This window comes from Mustela nigripes, chromosome 14 (assembly GCF_022355385.1).
Source record: "Mustela nigripes isolate SB6536 chromosome 14, MUSNIG.SB6536, whole genome shotgun sequence".
NCBI lineage: Eukaryota > Metazoa > Chordata > Mammalia > Carnivora > Mustelidae > Mustela > Mustela nigripes.
In genome coordinates this window covers 53857690-53872807 of record NC_081570.1, presented here as the reverse complement: position 1 = coordinate 53872807, position 15118 = coordinate 53857690, and the positions used below count along the sequence as shown (strand labels likewise).

The 15118-nt window shown below is 37.0% G+C and overlaps 1 protein-coding gene across 5 annotated transcripts in view; it reads right to left on the bottom strand.

The window, feature by feature from the left end:
• Nucleotides 1–15118, bottom strand: part of PDE4B (phosphodiesterase 4B) — a 551888-nt gene that overhangs the window by 449607 nt on the left and 87163 nt on the right. For all 5 annotated transcript variants that reach the window (XM_059375023.1, XM_059375021.1, XM_059375022.1 and 2 more), the window contains one exon: nucleotides 2310–2422. In XM_059375023.1, coding sequence (XP_059231006.1) covers nucleotides 2310–2351 — 42 coding nt within the window. In that variant the 5' untranslated portion in view covers nucleotides 2352–2422. The remainder of the gene's footprint in view (nucleotides 1–2309; nucleotides 2423–15118) is intronic.

Sequence of the window (15118 nt, the reverse complement as noted above, 5' to 3'; positions counted from 1 at the left end):
TATAGTTGACATGTTACATTATTTAAAGGTACAGACAAGTAAAATTACTTTTAATAGTATATTTTACTTACACTAGCATATCCAAAATATTATTATTTCAAAATGTAATCTATATCAAAAATTTTTAATAATATACTTTACATTTTCTCTTTGTACTACTATATATTCACAATCCAAGATCTATTTTTACACTTAGAACACATCTCCATTCAGATGGGTGCTTAAGAGTCACAGGAGCCTAATGGTTATCATGTTGGACAGGGCAAATCTAGGTAACAATTATCCACTCTGGTAGTTTTAATAGTCTTCAAATGGGGTTTTCTTTTTTCACATTCTTTCTTATATGCAATGATCCCTATCTCTTGTTCCTTGATTGTGATAACAAATTGTCTTATGGGAAGATCAGGATTATTATGATAAGGATCCAATGAAAAAGAAAGAATCAGTGTCCATCTTTTATAGATAGAATGTGTTGCTTATTCTTCCAAAAAAAAAAAAAATAGAATCTGTGGCACACACTATATAGATAGTATTAAGAGACAATCCCAAGGGTTTTTTTTTCCTTTTTTTAAAGAAAAATGATTTCTAAATTACAGAAATTTCCCTTTAGATGTCCAGAGCAGAACATGGAAACATGAACATCTCTTTTTACCATGGGTACTGAGAACTCAAGAGTGTGAGTTAAGGGAAGTTTCCTTGTGGTCAGGGAGTAGAGAAGGGGAAAAGAAAGAAAGGAAATGTCACAGGTGATAAGACTAGAAAACTAATCAAGAGTAGAAATGGTGATGGCAAAGGGATGTGTTTTGCAGGTCAAGAGCCTCATAGCATAGCTGAGTCTCTCTCTGGACTTGTGACTCCAAGAAGTTCCCACAAGCACCTACAGGGACACAGAAAGAACCTGAGATTTAGCCTCAGCTTTCCTGCTAAGAGATCTGTTTCAGCATGAGGCAAAGGGACCAGAAATCCTTGCAGTGAGCAGACCAAAGGTAAGGACTAGACAGAAAGCAAAGCTTTTAAGCAACCAGAATCCCCCACTGAAAGGTCAGGTGAAGAGTCCAGGCAGTGGGAGAGAAGGTCAAACTCACAGCACAGTCAGAAGGTGCACTGCTCACAGTGACAGCAGGCAGACCCGGTACTGTGACATGCCGAAGCAGCACTAGAACAAGGACAGAGACTAGACAACCAAAGATCTGGGGGAAATGAGCTGTTCTTCCACTGAACAACAGGAGATGCTAGTGGAAAGGGGACAATACAAGATAAGGACAATACCACACATCTATTACAATAATGTTAATTAATGTTAAGTCCTTTCAACTAATGCCATGTAACTAGAGGGAAGGAGTAAGAACTGGGAGAAATCCTGAAAGACAGAGCATTTACCCAAAAGGCAGAATTTTACATTAATTGGCAAGTTCAAGTTCCTCCCAGCTTCTCCCCATCTGCGGAACCAGGAGCTTAACAACAAGATGACTTATCACAGAAAGCAAGGAAAATTACTTCTTTTTCCTCCCTCCCTCCCTCCCGCACATCAGATTGGTGGCATAGGATTTTTAGTTCAATTACAAACAGAAACTGAGTAAAAACTGGACAATTAAAGACACACTAATGGGGGACTGGTCAACTGAAAGCAAAGGAGATAATTAATCTCAGCTGTGCAAGATACGAAGCTAGGAGATGGTGAGTTTACAGACTTCTTCAAATGACCTGGCTCAGAGTTTCTAAAAGAATGCATGTATCAAGCCACCCTGGGCTCTTGTTATAATGCAGTCTGATTTGTAGGATTAAGATGTAGCCTAAGATTCTGCATTTCTAATAAACACCGAGGCGAAGCTAATGCTGGCGCCCTAAGGATCACCCTTGAGTAGCCAAGACCTACAGGACGTGTATATCACAAGCTTTGTACGAGCAGTTGTCAAAGATCCCACTATATGAGGTGACTCTCGAGGATTAGCTGTCCCTGGGTGAAGACAGGGAAGAAAGGGGAACTGATAAGGCAGGCAGTATAGAAAGAGAAGTTTCTAAGAGCTAGAATGTGAGCATCCACTGGAGAGAGATTGGGGGGTTGGGGAATGAGATCATGAACTTCAACCTGAGCCCTCTCCCAGGGCAGAGAAGACAGTGTTCCTGCAGTCTACCATGCAGAAATATGGGGCCAGGTGCTGGCAATGCCTGGGTCACTAAAACAACTAGTGACAACGTGGTGGTGTTCAACAACCCTGCCCACCCTTTGGATAAAATTATGAAGCAACTTCTCCATGGAGCAGACAGAAAGTGGGTAGAATCGAGCAACTCTGATTTTTGGAACTTACATCATCAGCCGTCACTGCCATGACACTCCTGCTTTTCTTCATTATAGAGGTGAAAGATATCCCCTCTTAGGATGTCTGTTGCTCAGCACAGTTCTGCTGCTGATTTTTAAGATCTATGGGGGGGAAAAAAAGAGACACATACACAAAAAAGAGCTCAGTATCCTTAGCTGAATATAAATACATGGTTTCTTTGTATTCTCCAGACTAACATTTGAATGTACACAGTGTACACATATAAGTAAATACCACAATTTCCTAAGACAGTTCAATCTGATATGTGAGAAAAGAGGTTTGCACGATACAAAAAACTCAAAGAAATTAGTGCAAAGCTACTCAGGAGGAGAGAAAAGAATAAGAGGGTGACACTTTGGCTCCCAAATAATCCGTAATCATTAAAAATATAGAAGTAATACATATTTCTGAAGGGCTTTATATTTTTTTTATACAGAATTTCATCTACATAGTAGTCTGTGAGATTATTTCCATTTTTTTCCTAATGTGGGAATAAATGATCAGAAAAATAATTGGACCAAGGTAGAACATTTAAAATATGGCAGATTTAAATTTAAGGAACACAGGGCTTTGATATTATGGTCCAAAAAAAAAAAAAAAAACCAATACAGAAAATATACATCACCAAAAAACCCTTAATTTCAAATTTACCATCACTTTAAATCTCTTATCTGTATAAGCACATAGTTAAATACTTATTAAAGATAATTTTAATTAAAAAGAGCTAGAATTCCCTGGTCTAAATCACACAAACCTCCCCATTTTGAAGAAGAAACACTGCAATTCATGACATTTTTGTGTGGATCATTGGAAGCTCAATACTACCATCAAAATTTAAGGGTACATCTTGGTTGTGCAACTCCACAGAGAAAAACTCATCTCTTGTTTTGAAAACCCAAGCTTTTTAAAAAGGTACAAATTCATAGTTTAGGCATCCAATAGTCTATGAGAGAACATAAAATATTCTGCTTGCAGAAGCAAACTGGAAAAGATATACTATAGAAATCCCTGAATCTAAAACGTGTTAGTACATATGGTCGTTTCTCAAAATCTTGGTAAAAAAATGTCCTGCATCATTGCTGAGCTCAAGAAGGTCCTATGTTTTCTCACTCTATATGTTTAAACTCTTAATACATGCCTGATTCAAAAAGTCTGCTTCTCGAACATGAAGATATATATAGATTAAGAGCGTGATGGAATTGTAGCTATGTGACTAGGAATACTAAGTAGTGGCATTGTACCATCACCCAGGAAACCAGGGTTGAATTTCTAACACATAATTTGACTATATTATGCAGGAGTTGGCAGCAGAACTGATAGAGTGGGTAAGAGAGTGGGGGAGGGAGGAACTTTGCCTCTGTGTGTTCTAGGGAGAGAATCCCATAGGTTTTTCAGGAGTTTGATTCAATATGCCAAGGAAAAGCATTTTCTCAGCATACACCAAGGAATGATTGAACTTTTCTAATGCTGACCAAATAGGAGTAGCCAAACTTCCAGAGCTTTTACTCAAAGGTCCCTTTGACACCTAACAAAAGTAGACAAATAACATTTTATTACATAGGGATCTTCAATATTGAGAGCTTCTGTAAAGTAGAATCTGGAAAAAAAAGGGGGGGCATGCTCCTAAGTTTTTTGTTTTGTTTTGTTTTTAAAAAGCAAGATTCAAAATTAAAGTTTTACATTCAGGATACAGAATTAGATATACCCAATGATTTTAATTCTGTAAAAATAAAAGCATGGAAAAATACTAAAGAAGCTATGTAAATGATGATAGTGGACATCATGTAAGGGTTCTATAGGAGGTTTTTCTCTCTCTTCCATATTTTCCAGATTTTTTGTGATATATTATTTTATAACCCAAAAACTGATTTCATATATATTTTATATATTTCATTACATATTATATTATTATATATTACATATAACATTTTAGCATGTATTGTTAATATATATTATTAATACTGTTATTAATTATATATAATATGTATTAATTTATATAAAATAAGGACCCACAAAATACATAAGAATTTAACTTATTTTTTAAGTTATTATATTGCTATAAAACTTAATGCATCATATATTTGGTGGGCCATCTTTTTGTGAGGTAAATGATAACTGTTTATCCTGGGTGAAGAAACTAAGAAACAGTGACAGCCTAGCACTTAAGTCTTAGGCCGTAGCTAGACGATAAACTATGTGGTCTCTTAAATATCTATTAGGAAAGCACCAAATGAATTTGCACAGTTAATAAAATACATGCAGCATTATATCACATCATGTAACTGGTAAATTTAGCATCAGTACTATCAAGATGTGGGGCACCTGGATGGCTCAGTTAAGTGTCCAACTGTTGATTTTGAATCAGGTCACAGTCTCAGGGTCATGAAATAAAGTCCTATGTCAGGTTCCATGCTGAGCGTGGAGCCTGCTTGAGATTCTCTCACTCTCCCTCTGCCGCCACTCATACTCTTTCTTTCTATCTCTCTCAGGAAGGAAGGAAGGAAAGGAGGGAGGAAGGACTATCACAACGCGAATGTTATTTACAGTCAATTTCAAAAAATCATAATTAATAGAATGTGGGTCAGGAAAAAAAAAAAGAACACCAAAGCGATCTCTAATAAATGGCTTCACATACTAAATTAGTAAGAAAACTCTACGAAGCAATATCTACTTTTTATCTTACATCAATTTTGCTTGGTAGGAATTGCACGCACACACACACACACACACACACACACAGACACAAAACCAGAATAAAACACAGAAACTGAAATAGAAATCTCTAAGCTATCTTCAGCAGGGAGGGACAATGATCAAGTTTCCCTAATAGAAATAAAGATTTTAAATATACCTTCTTAGACTTACACCAAGTATGATAAGAGCCAAATGAAGCTCAATGCATACTTAGGTTGCCTCGTGTCTTGGCTACTGTAACTAATGCTGCAATAAACATGGAGTCCACCCATAGACAAATGGGTAAGGAAGATGTGGTACACATAGATGATGGAATATTATGCTGCCATTAAAAAAGGAGTGAGCTCTTTCCATTTGTGACAACATGGGTGGACATGGGAAGGTATGATGCTAAGTAGAATAAGTCAGACTGAGAAAGTCAAATGCTATATGATTTCACTCATATGTGGTATCTAAAAAAAAAAGACAAATGAATAAATAAACAAAAAGCAAAATCAGATCTATAGACACAGAGGAAAAAAACCAATGTTGCTAGAGGGAAGGAGGGTGCAGGAGTGGGGAAAATGGGTGAAGGGAAGTGGAGATATAGGATTTCGTTATGGAATGAATAAGTTATGGGACTAAAAGGCACAGCATTAAGAATATAGTCAATGATATTATAATAGCATTAATGGTAACAAATGGTAGCTATACTTACAATGAGAGAGCATAACATAAACAGAAGTTGAATCACTATGCTGTACACCTGAAAATAATATCACATTGTGTCAACTATACTCAAACATAAATAAAAATATATTTTTAAAAATTAAGCTCAAGGCAAATATGGCCCTTGAGAATTTTGGAAGGAAAAACTTACACATACTAACTATGTACTTGGTAGATAGTAACTGCTCAAAAATATTTGTAAAATTAGTAAATCAAAGAATATAATTAAATGCTAAAATCTTATGTATAGATAAAACTTTTCTTTGAAATAAAGAACTAGTTGGTGCTGGGTGTCAGGGAAGCTTAAGAAGGAAATGAGGTTTCTTTTTAGCCTTAAATAATTGGGGTTTGTTTAGTGGAAATAATGATGAACAACGTGGTATGCAAAAATATGGAATGGAACTTAATACACTAAGGGTATGATACAGGCAGAAAGATGCTATGCTTAGGAAATTTAGGCAGAAAGACAAAATGTTCCAGCTAACATCAGTAGATCTTCTGGCAAGCAAGAATACTTTTAAGAGGTCTGAGCCATGGAAATAAACTTCTATCTTATGACACTTTGAGTGTGAGAGCTTATGGGATAAATTTATGTGCCTTTAACTAAGATCATGTCCTGGCTAGGCAAAAGCAGGATCTCAAGTTACAAGGCAGTTTTCCAAGTGTTATATATTAAAAATATTTTTACTTTATATTCAGAAATAAAACACAACATCTGTTATATAACACAGGAAAAAAATAGAGGCGAGATATTTTCTGGATATCCCTCATTTTCCAAAGAGATCCTCCCCTCTACCTTTTCCATCCTGGACATAGTCCACAGGTTTTCTAGCCCTCTGGCTCCTGGGTGTGTTCAGCCAATGGGAAACAGAGGCAGTAGACCAGAGGGCAAGAGGAAAGAGAGGTCCTTCTCTTTTGGCCATGGTGTAGCAATGGCTAAAGTTTTCTACTCTAGGTCACAGCTCTGCAAGCACCTGTCTTTGCACATCCCTAGGTTCCATTAACTAGTGTCTCCACTGACCCTTCAGACGTAGGACCGTGGCTAGCCTTGTGGTACCTCTTCATGCCTTTCTGCTTATCTTCAATCCTGACCAAATCTCTTGTAAATAGTACCTTCACTAAATAGTACCTCTCTTTCACCCCTTTGAGAGTACAACCTACTCCCTGCTCTATTAACGAACAGGGGTTGAACAAACCATTTTATTGCTGATTGTTAATGTCAGCTGCCTTTCATTTAGGCTAACATAGATTGAGAAGTTATGCCAGTTTAGGCACTATGCATACATGATTTCCAATACCAAACAGCCAACCAAAGGAGGTGGGCACGATAATAATGACAGATGAGGAAATCAAGTCTTAGAACAGTAATGAAAAATGCCCAACGTCACACTCTTCGCTGGTTCAGACCAGAACATTCTGATTCTAAAGCAAAGCCTCTTAACCCATCACTGTGCAGCTGATTGAGTCTTATTCACATCTTTTCAAGGCAGTAGTGAATGAAGTGATTTTTACTTCATTTTCTGATTTTGGAAATACAAGTTAAGTTGATTAGTTTTCTGGAATCTTCCTCCCTAATCAGGTGAGGACAAAAAGAAACACTTTTTAAAAGATACTGAAGTCTTTAAGTGCCTCAAATTTAAAGAAAATGGAGACAAGAGAAGAGATCAAGTTCTCTTAATCTGAGATTATCCTTCCATTAGCAAAATTTGCCTCTCAATAGATAGAACATGGTATGTTTCATTAAAGCAAAATATTCCTAAGAATTTCTAAGGTGATGAGTGAGTATGAGGACTATAAATTCCATTTCTGGCATATTTTAATCATTTTCCTATGGTTCTATATTTCACCACCTAAAAGATGCTTTTAAGCTTACATTACTCTTTCATAACATTCTCTTGTGTTCAAAGACTACAGTATTCTTCATTAATTTCACCTTCCCTTCTTTCTCTTTCCTCCACAGAGATTTTAAAACTAAAATGAGGGAAAGGACTCTGGCTGCTATAGCACCAGTATGAGTTTCTCTTTTGACAGGTTATAGCTATCAATACTAGTAATCCTGGGCTGATAGAAATTTCGATGACTAATAATAAACATTCTAAAATCCTGCATCATGGATACCTCCTAGATCAAGCCATGAAGAACTGAGAAAAACAAGAGTAATATTTTTGAGTTTTTAAGAAAGCTTTTTTTTTCCCAGCTTAAAGATTACCCTTTATTCTGAGATGATTTCCAAAAAGTTTGATTTTTGACTTCTGTGTAATTGATTTACTGAAGAATCTGAACTCAGTAGGGCACAGATATGTAATAGTTTAAATTTTTTTCCAGTAACTGGTTTCCATCTGCAACATCAAGTCCATTTTCTCTTCTTTAACAACAGTTCAAGGCTGAGTCCCTTACTGCAACTTATAATTGCTTTAAATCACATCTCCTTCTCTTTTCCTAGCTCAATGGCCAGGCTCTGTGGGACCACTCAGTGGCCAGTGTCTAGGACTTCGAGTGGAAAGAGGGACTGGTCTACTCTTTTAGTCCTCTTCCTTCCTTCCTCTTCAGGTTCTAGTTCTTCCCACATTACAGCAGAGAAGAAGAATTAATGAAAAGGAGAAAAGCCTTTTTACTCAACTGGACATTTAATTGTGGCTCTACTGAGTGCCACTGTTTTTCCAACAAAAGGCATTATATATTGATGCCCTCTCTAAGGGGTGTCCAAATGCTCATTTTATTCTTAGGGGTAAGTAGGAGATTCCCCATTGGGAAAATAAATGTTCTAGACTCCTCAGCTCCCATCCCCATTAATTTCTGTTGAAACTCTTGTTGGTATGACCTTCTTGGGCAATAGTTCACTCTCTTGATTGAAGTACTGATAAAATGGCTCAGGCCACAATGCACTTGATCCAGAATAAGCTCCAGCATCCTTGTCACACCGAATAGTGAGAGTATAGGGTGTTTTGCCATTATCTCTTTCCTCTGTCCTGCTATCTCCCTCTCTATTACTCTTTCTCCCTTGCTCAGGAAGTCACAAAGAGCAGATCAGAAAGTATTCTGCATAAGTGATCAATGGAGAAATGTGATACTATGTCAGTAACTTATTAATATCTTTCAGCCCCAAGCCAATCATTCTACTGATCTGTGGTGCTGGGGCAGAGACATTGCAAACTACATTTAAAGGTTCTCTTCCTAACTAGCTTCTTTTAGGTGCTGACAGTGGGAATCACTAGTAGGAAGCTGGAAGAGAGTTAGAGAAAAGGGACTCTCTTCCTGCATCCAAGAGTACGGACAACTTTGGCACTCCCTTCTAGCAGATTCAGAACCACCCATACAATACCCCATCAAACATCTGCTACTAGCTTCAGAGCAGCCCCTTGGTGGTCCCAGCTCCTATGGTAGGAAACCCTCTTGTGTATACCTAGATCTCATAACACCATCTCCCCTACTTCCCTAGGAATGGAAGCCACTTTACCATTCTTTGGATTACGTGGCTGACCTCTTTTCACTTTCATCATTCAATACTTGCATAAGCAATTTCTTGCATTAAATCACTTTTGCTTTCCTAATTAGAATCTACGAGATACAGAAGCTAGCCCTCCTTTTGTGAAAGATACCCCTGATCTCTACAAGTAGTTTTTCATCTCCAGTAGGCCAATAACTCGCTCCTCCCAAACCTCTCCACATCCATCCTCTCCCCATCCAGAGTGATTATATGGGCACTGGGAAGTTGCTGGAGTAATGGTAGGTATCAGAACCCACCTGCTACTTCCACAAGGAGTTGCCTGACCACTTTTGTATATAGCTTGCTATAGAAAATGTTGGATATTTTGATGGCTTTAGTCCTCTGTTTTATATTATGGTTGCCATTACTAGCATAACAGTAAAAGCCCTAGCCATCATTCTTTCGGATGTTAAAATTTCCTTCCATGAAATGATGATAATGTAATGGGGCATGAGCATTTCTTTTGTTTCTCAATGGCCTCAACAGAGAAAATGAAACATTGGCAACATTTGTCAGTCCTTTGATTCTTTAAAAATCTTACTGACTCGTAAAGTACAAATTTCTAAGATCCTCTGCAGCACACCAGTTAATGTCTTACCTTTTTAAAATAACGAGCATAAGATCTAGTTCAAGAAAGGGAAGGTTTTCTAATGTAGCATGCATTTGGGGAAGAAATACTGGACAAAGAGGAGTCTGAACTGGTATATCTTTTCAGAGATCCATAACCACCACACTATAGTTATCCCCTATGAAAACTGATAAAAGAAACCTCACTAAAATGGATTTGAGGGGTCAGAAAGAGGAACACAGAAAGGGAAACCATATGACTCAAATGTCAAATAATAAGATTGTCAATTACAGACTCCAGCAGAATTATCACCAGGAAAGAATCATTAACTACAGGTCTCAATAGGGCATTGTGTCTCCTATGAGGAATTGATCACCCCTGCAAGCCAGTCAATGAGAAACTATCATCAGCTTGAATGCTTAATTTTCTCCAATGGACTTCTATTCAAAACCACCCCTTCCAACTTCCTCCTTCTCCATAAAATAACATTCCTTTCCTCTGTTTGACTTGCCTGTGGTTTGCTATAGCTTGCATGTCCTCAATTGCAATTCTTTGCTACTCCCAAATTTTTGCTGATAAAGAAAGTTCTAATTTTAAGGTTAACACTGCCTAGCTCTGGAACTTTTGACATTCTCAGTTGTCAAGGGGTTTGTTTAGGGGTTGCATTATAATTATCAACAAGCTTTATAAATCTAATGAAATTCTAGTAAACTAGTGGAAGAAAACAAACAGTATAAAAATCAACTCTCCAGAATCAGAAAATATATAAAAATGCCCAGAATTCAATACATAAAATATAAAACTCCTCTCTTGAGTTTGCATCTACTGGTCTTAACACACTTTGAGAAACTTAGGACTACTGTACTCAACTGTAACTCATTTGGGTTTGACTATAGGGAAGATACATAGAGGAGACAAATGTGCTTCCCAAAAACTGCTCTAGTGGAATGCAAATAATGGAGAGCAAACAAATTTGAGGGAAAAATGTGTATGTAATAAGACATTTTCTGTGTAAAACTCCTTAAGACTATAAGCACCTGACACTTAGATATAAGCATTTCTGGGAGAGAAAATCAGTTTGTTTAATTAGGCAATAAGCATCAAGGACTTTTGAGATAAAAATTTAAAAGTATTAAGAATTAATATGAATTTAAACCATTAGCTTAGCCTGAGAGAATAATAAGTAACAAAGAGATAATGGAATTCTTTTAATAGTCATCAGACTGCAAAGTAACTAGGCTAAATGCTGCTCTGAGTAAAATGTTTCTCCTGAACAACCATTCAAAATCAATTTCTACTATGAAATGTGTTCCCTGTAAATTACTAATAGGATACAAACTTGAAATCAGTACACATGTTGACAGAAAAGAAAAAATTCTTAGTATATAATAGGTTTGAATGAATGTTCATTTCTAACAACAACAGAATGGAAAGTGACAAGCTATTCCCATAATATAAATATGTATACTTATATATATATAAACTTATATAAATATATCATTATATATTATATATTATTATATATCATATAAATATATATTTATATAGTATTTATAAATAATAAATAAATAAAACTAAATAAATTTATAATAATATATAATATATTATATTTAAATATATAAATATATTATATTTATATAGATATATAATATGATATCTATATAAGTATATAAATATATAAACATATAAATAATGCCTTAATGGTCTTCCACAAAATGGTGGCCTAGGAAGATCTTGAACTCCTCCTCCCACAGACACATCAAATCAACAGCTACATATGGATTAGTCACTTCTGAAAAATATCTAAAAACTAGATAAACTGTCTCTCCACAACAAAGGATAAAAAGACCATCCTCCCCTGCCTAAATGTCTAGCTTCCAATCAGCCTGAAACTAGGCGCTTAATGACTTTCTTGACTTTATTTTTTTAATTTATTTTATTTAAATTCAATTAATTAACATACAGTGTAGTATTAGTTTCAGAGGTAGCAGTCAGTGATTCATCAGTTGTAGATAACACCCAGTGTCATCATATCCTGTGCCCTCACTGATGCCCATTACCCAGTTATTCCATTCCCCGACGCCCATCCTCTCCAGCAACCCTCAGTTTGTTTCCTAGAATTAAGTCTCTTACGTTTTGTCTCCTTGACTTTAAAGTGCCTACAGTCTTGTCTTCAGAGGAATGAATAAATGATTATTCATTCGACAATACCTCATGTGTCCTTGGAATGTGTCAGGATCACAGCACAGCGTCATAAGTGCTATGACAGGAATAGACAACGGGCTCCTTCGGTGAACAAATGAGTGAAGGTCAATTCTACAGGCAAAAATTATAAGGAAAGCTTCGTAGAGGAGGTTAGAGTTCTTTTACAGGTACTGTAGCTAAGGAACAAAGAAAGGAGCCGTTCTACCCTCCTTCTATCTATTCTCCAAAGTGTTTTTTTTAATGCAGAATTCCCTCTATTACTTCCCTGCATTCTTCATGGCTTCCTGTTACATTCAGGATAATCCAAAACCCTATTATGCCATACAAGTCCCTACCCATCTGGTCTCTCCTTGCCTTTGCGGCCTCATCTTCTTATGTTGGTTTCCACCTGCTTCCCCACCTAATCCCACATCAGTGTCCACTTCATCTCATCTATCTTTAGCCAAATTGCATTTGGGATTTACCCACCATGTCTTCCATGCCTCAGGACTTTCCCTGCACTGTAATACTTCCTCGGTTTTGCCTGGCTCACTCATTCCTCAGCCTTCAGTTTAAATATCTTTCCTTCAGAAAAATCTTTATTGAATTACCTGCCTGTCACAAGGTCTTACCACATCATTACTTTTTTCTTAGTCACAGTATTTATCATAATTATAGATTTATTTGTAGGAAGACGTAGCCTTATACCTCTCAGAAGCTCATAGGGAATCTTGCTAGTCACTCTATCCCTGTGCCAAGCAATAAATATTTACTAAAAAATATTTAAATGAATAAAATATATATGATCTGTGCTTCTCCCTGAAATACTAAACGTGTGATAACCCAAAAGCAGCAGATAGAGGAGGGGGAAGGAGACTGAACCAGAAGGCCTCATGAACTACAAATACGACCTCACAAATAACTGATATAGACAGAATGTATGTTCTTACTCCTGTGACAGGAATACTAATAGTCTCGTGGTAAGCACGATTTTATAGTCCCTAAATATATTATCTCATATAATTCTCACAACTACTGGTGTCTCTATTGCACAGGTAAGAATTCTGAAGCATGAAAAGGGTAAATGAGGGGGGTGCCCAGGTGCCTCAGTCGTTGAGTCTGCCTTTGGCTAGGGTCATGATCCTGGGGTCTGGAAATCGAGCCCCTGATAGGGCTCCCTGTTGGCGGGAAGCCTGCTTCTCCGTCTCCCCCTCCCCCTGCTTGTGTTCCTTCTCTTGCTGTGTCTCTCTCTGTCAAATAAATAAATAAAATCTTTTTAAAAGGGGGGGGGCAGTAAATGAGGTAAATGACTTGTCCAAGCTAACACATCTAGCAAAGAACAGAGACAGGATTCACACCCAGTCATTGTGCCTCCAGAATTCATGCAATTAACTACTATCCTCCACTGCTTCTTGGAAGAGGCAAACAAGCATTATTATCAGAGACCAATGACAAATGAAGATGGGTTACAGCCATGATACAGAAGATAATTGGGAACAAAAGTGGAATTTCAGGACAAGATAGGACACACATAATTCTTAAAATAATGAAACAAAAAAAGAGTCTATTGTTTTCAGAACATATGGAGCCTATAAAAAGCGGCTCTTTTATATAATCTCAAACAGATTTACATTAAGTTGGAAAACTTAGACTATGTGTATAAAACATAACTAAAAAGGCATACTAATTTGCCTCTGTTTCTCTTAGACTTGAGCAAGAATTCACAAGTATTTTCTTTTTCTGTCTTTGCTTCAATATCTAAAATTATTTTAAGTTAATACAGAAGACTCTTGATATTCATTCACAAGGACTACATCTGAATGTAGCTTTTAAAAACTATCCACCAGTATAATGCTTTTCAAATATGTTTCATGGGACATGTGAGAGATAGATAGGATTTTGATCAAAAAGTCTTTTTAGGCTCAAAGACCCCAGGCACTCACCATAAATGTTTTTTCTTAAGAAGACTGAAATCAGAGGTACGTGGGTGGCTCAGTGGGTTAAGTCTCTGCCTTTGGCTCAGGTCATGATCTCAGGGTCCCAGGATCAAACCCCGCATCAGGCTCTCTGCTCAGCAGGGAGCCTGCTTCCCCCTCTCTCTCTCTGCCTGCCTCTCTGCCTACTTGTGATCTCTATCAAATAAATAAATAAAATCTTTAAAAAAAAAAAAAGAAGAAGAAGACTGAAATCACAAAGTATAGTGAAACAGTGAAACATCATAGTGAGACCTTGCCTATTCAGTGATTATTGCCTATTCAGAAGCAGACATCCAATTTAGGGCCAGTCTGTCCCAGGCCTCCTAAAAGATCAGGGACCCAGATCTAGGGGGACATAGGAAAGGAAAAAAACCTCACAAGCAGAAGGCTGAAACTAATCTGGTGACACCAGAATGCTGGGTAATATTGTTTTGATATGGCATAAAAGAACATAAGAAAACATTTGCTATCGGTCTTTAAGTATCTTTATAGTCAGAAACTGTAATTCCCTTGCTTGTTTTTAAAGATGCAAAATTAGGCCTCACCGTGAGAATGGACTCACTCGTGAATTTAGCAAAGACTTGATACAACTTACATGTAAGAGGGGAGAGAACAGAAGGAGCAGGTATTAGAGAACAATGAGGCTTGGCCGCCACAAAATCTCAATTTTTATATATTTCACATTCTGAGTCTCTTTGTAAGATTTTATTTGACAAGAGGTTCTAACCCTTAAAAATAAAAGTTGGAAAACCGCAATAGTCCTCCCTATTCTACCCCATAAAATGCCTTAGAACAGTGTTTTCCAAACTTTATTCAAGTACCATCTTTGTAACTTTCACCATCCACAATTCCCTCATCTTCCAGATGCAAGAGAGAGCCCCTCAAAGCTGACTTGGCATTCACCTAATGAGTGCCATAACTTGGACTAAACACCCAGTAATCTGGATTTGGCCCACAGTTTGTCCCACTACAGTGCCTTCATGTGCCCCTAAATTAAAGGATTTTGTTTTGTGTTTGTATTGCTTTTGGCAAAGTCTTATTTATGCATCAGAGAGCATGCTAACACACACACACACACACACACACACACACACACACACACACGGCTTCAAGGCCAAGCAATTTATTTATGAATTCATTCATTCAAGTACTCAGGCATTCATGTGTGCATTCATGTATA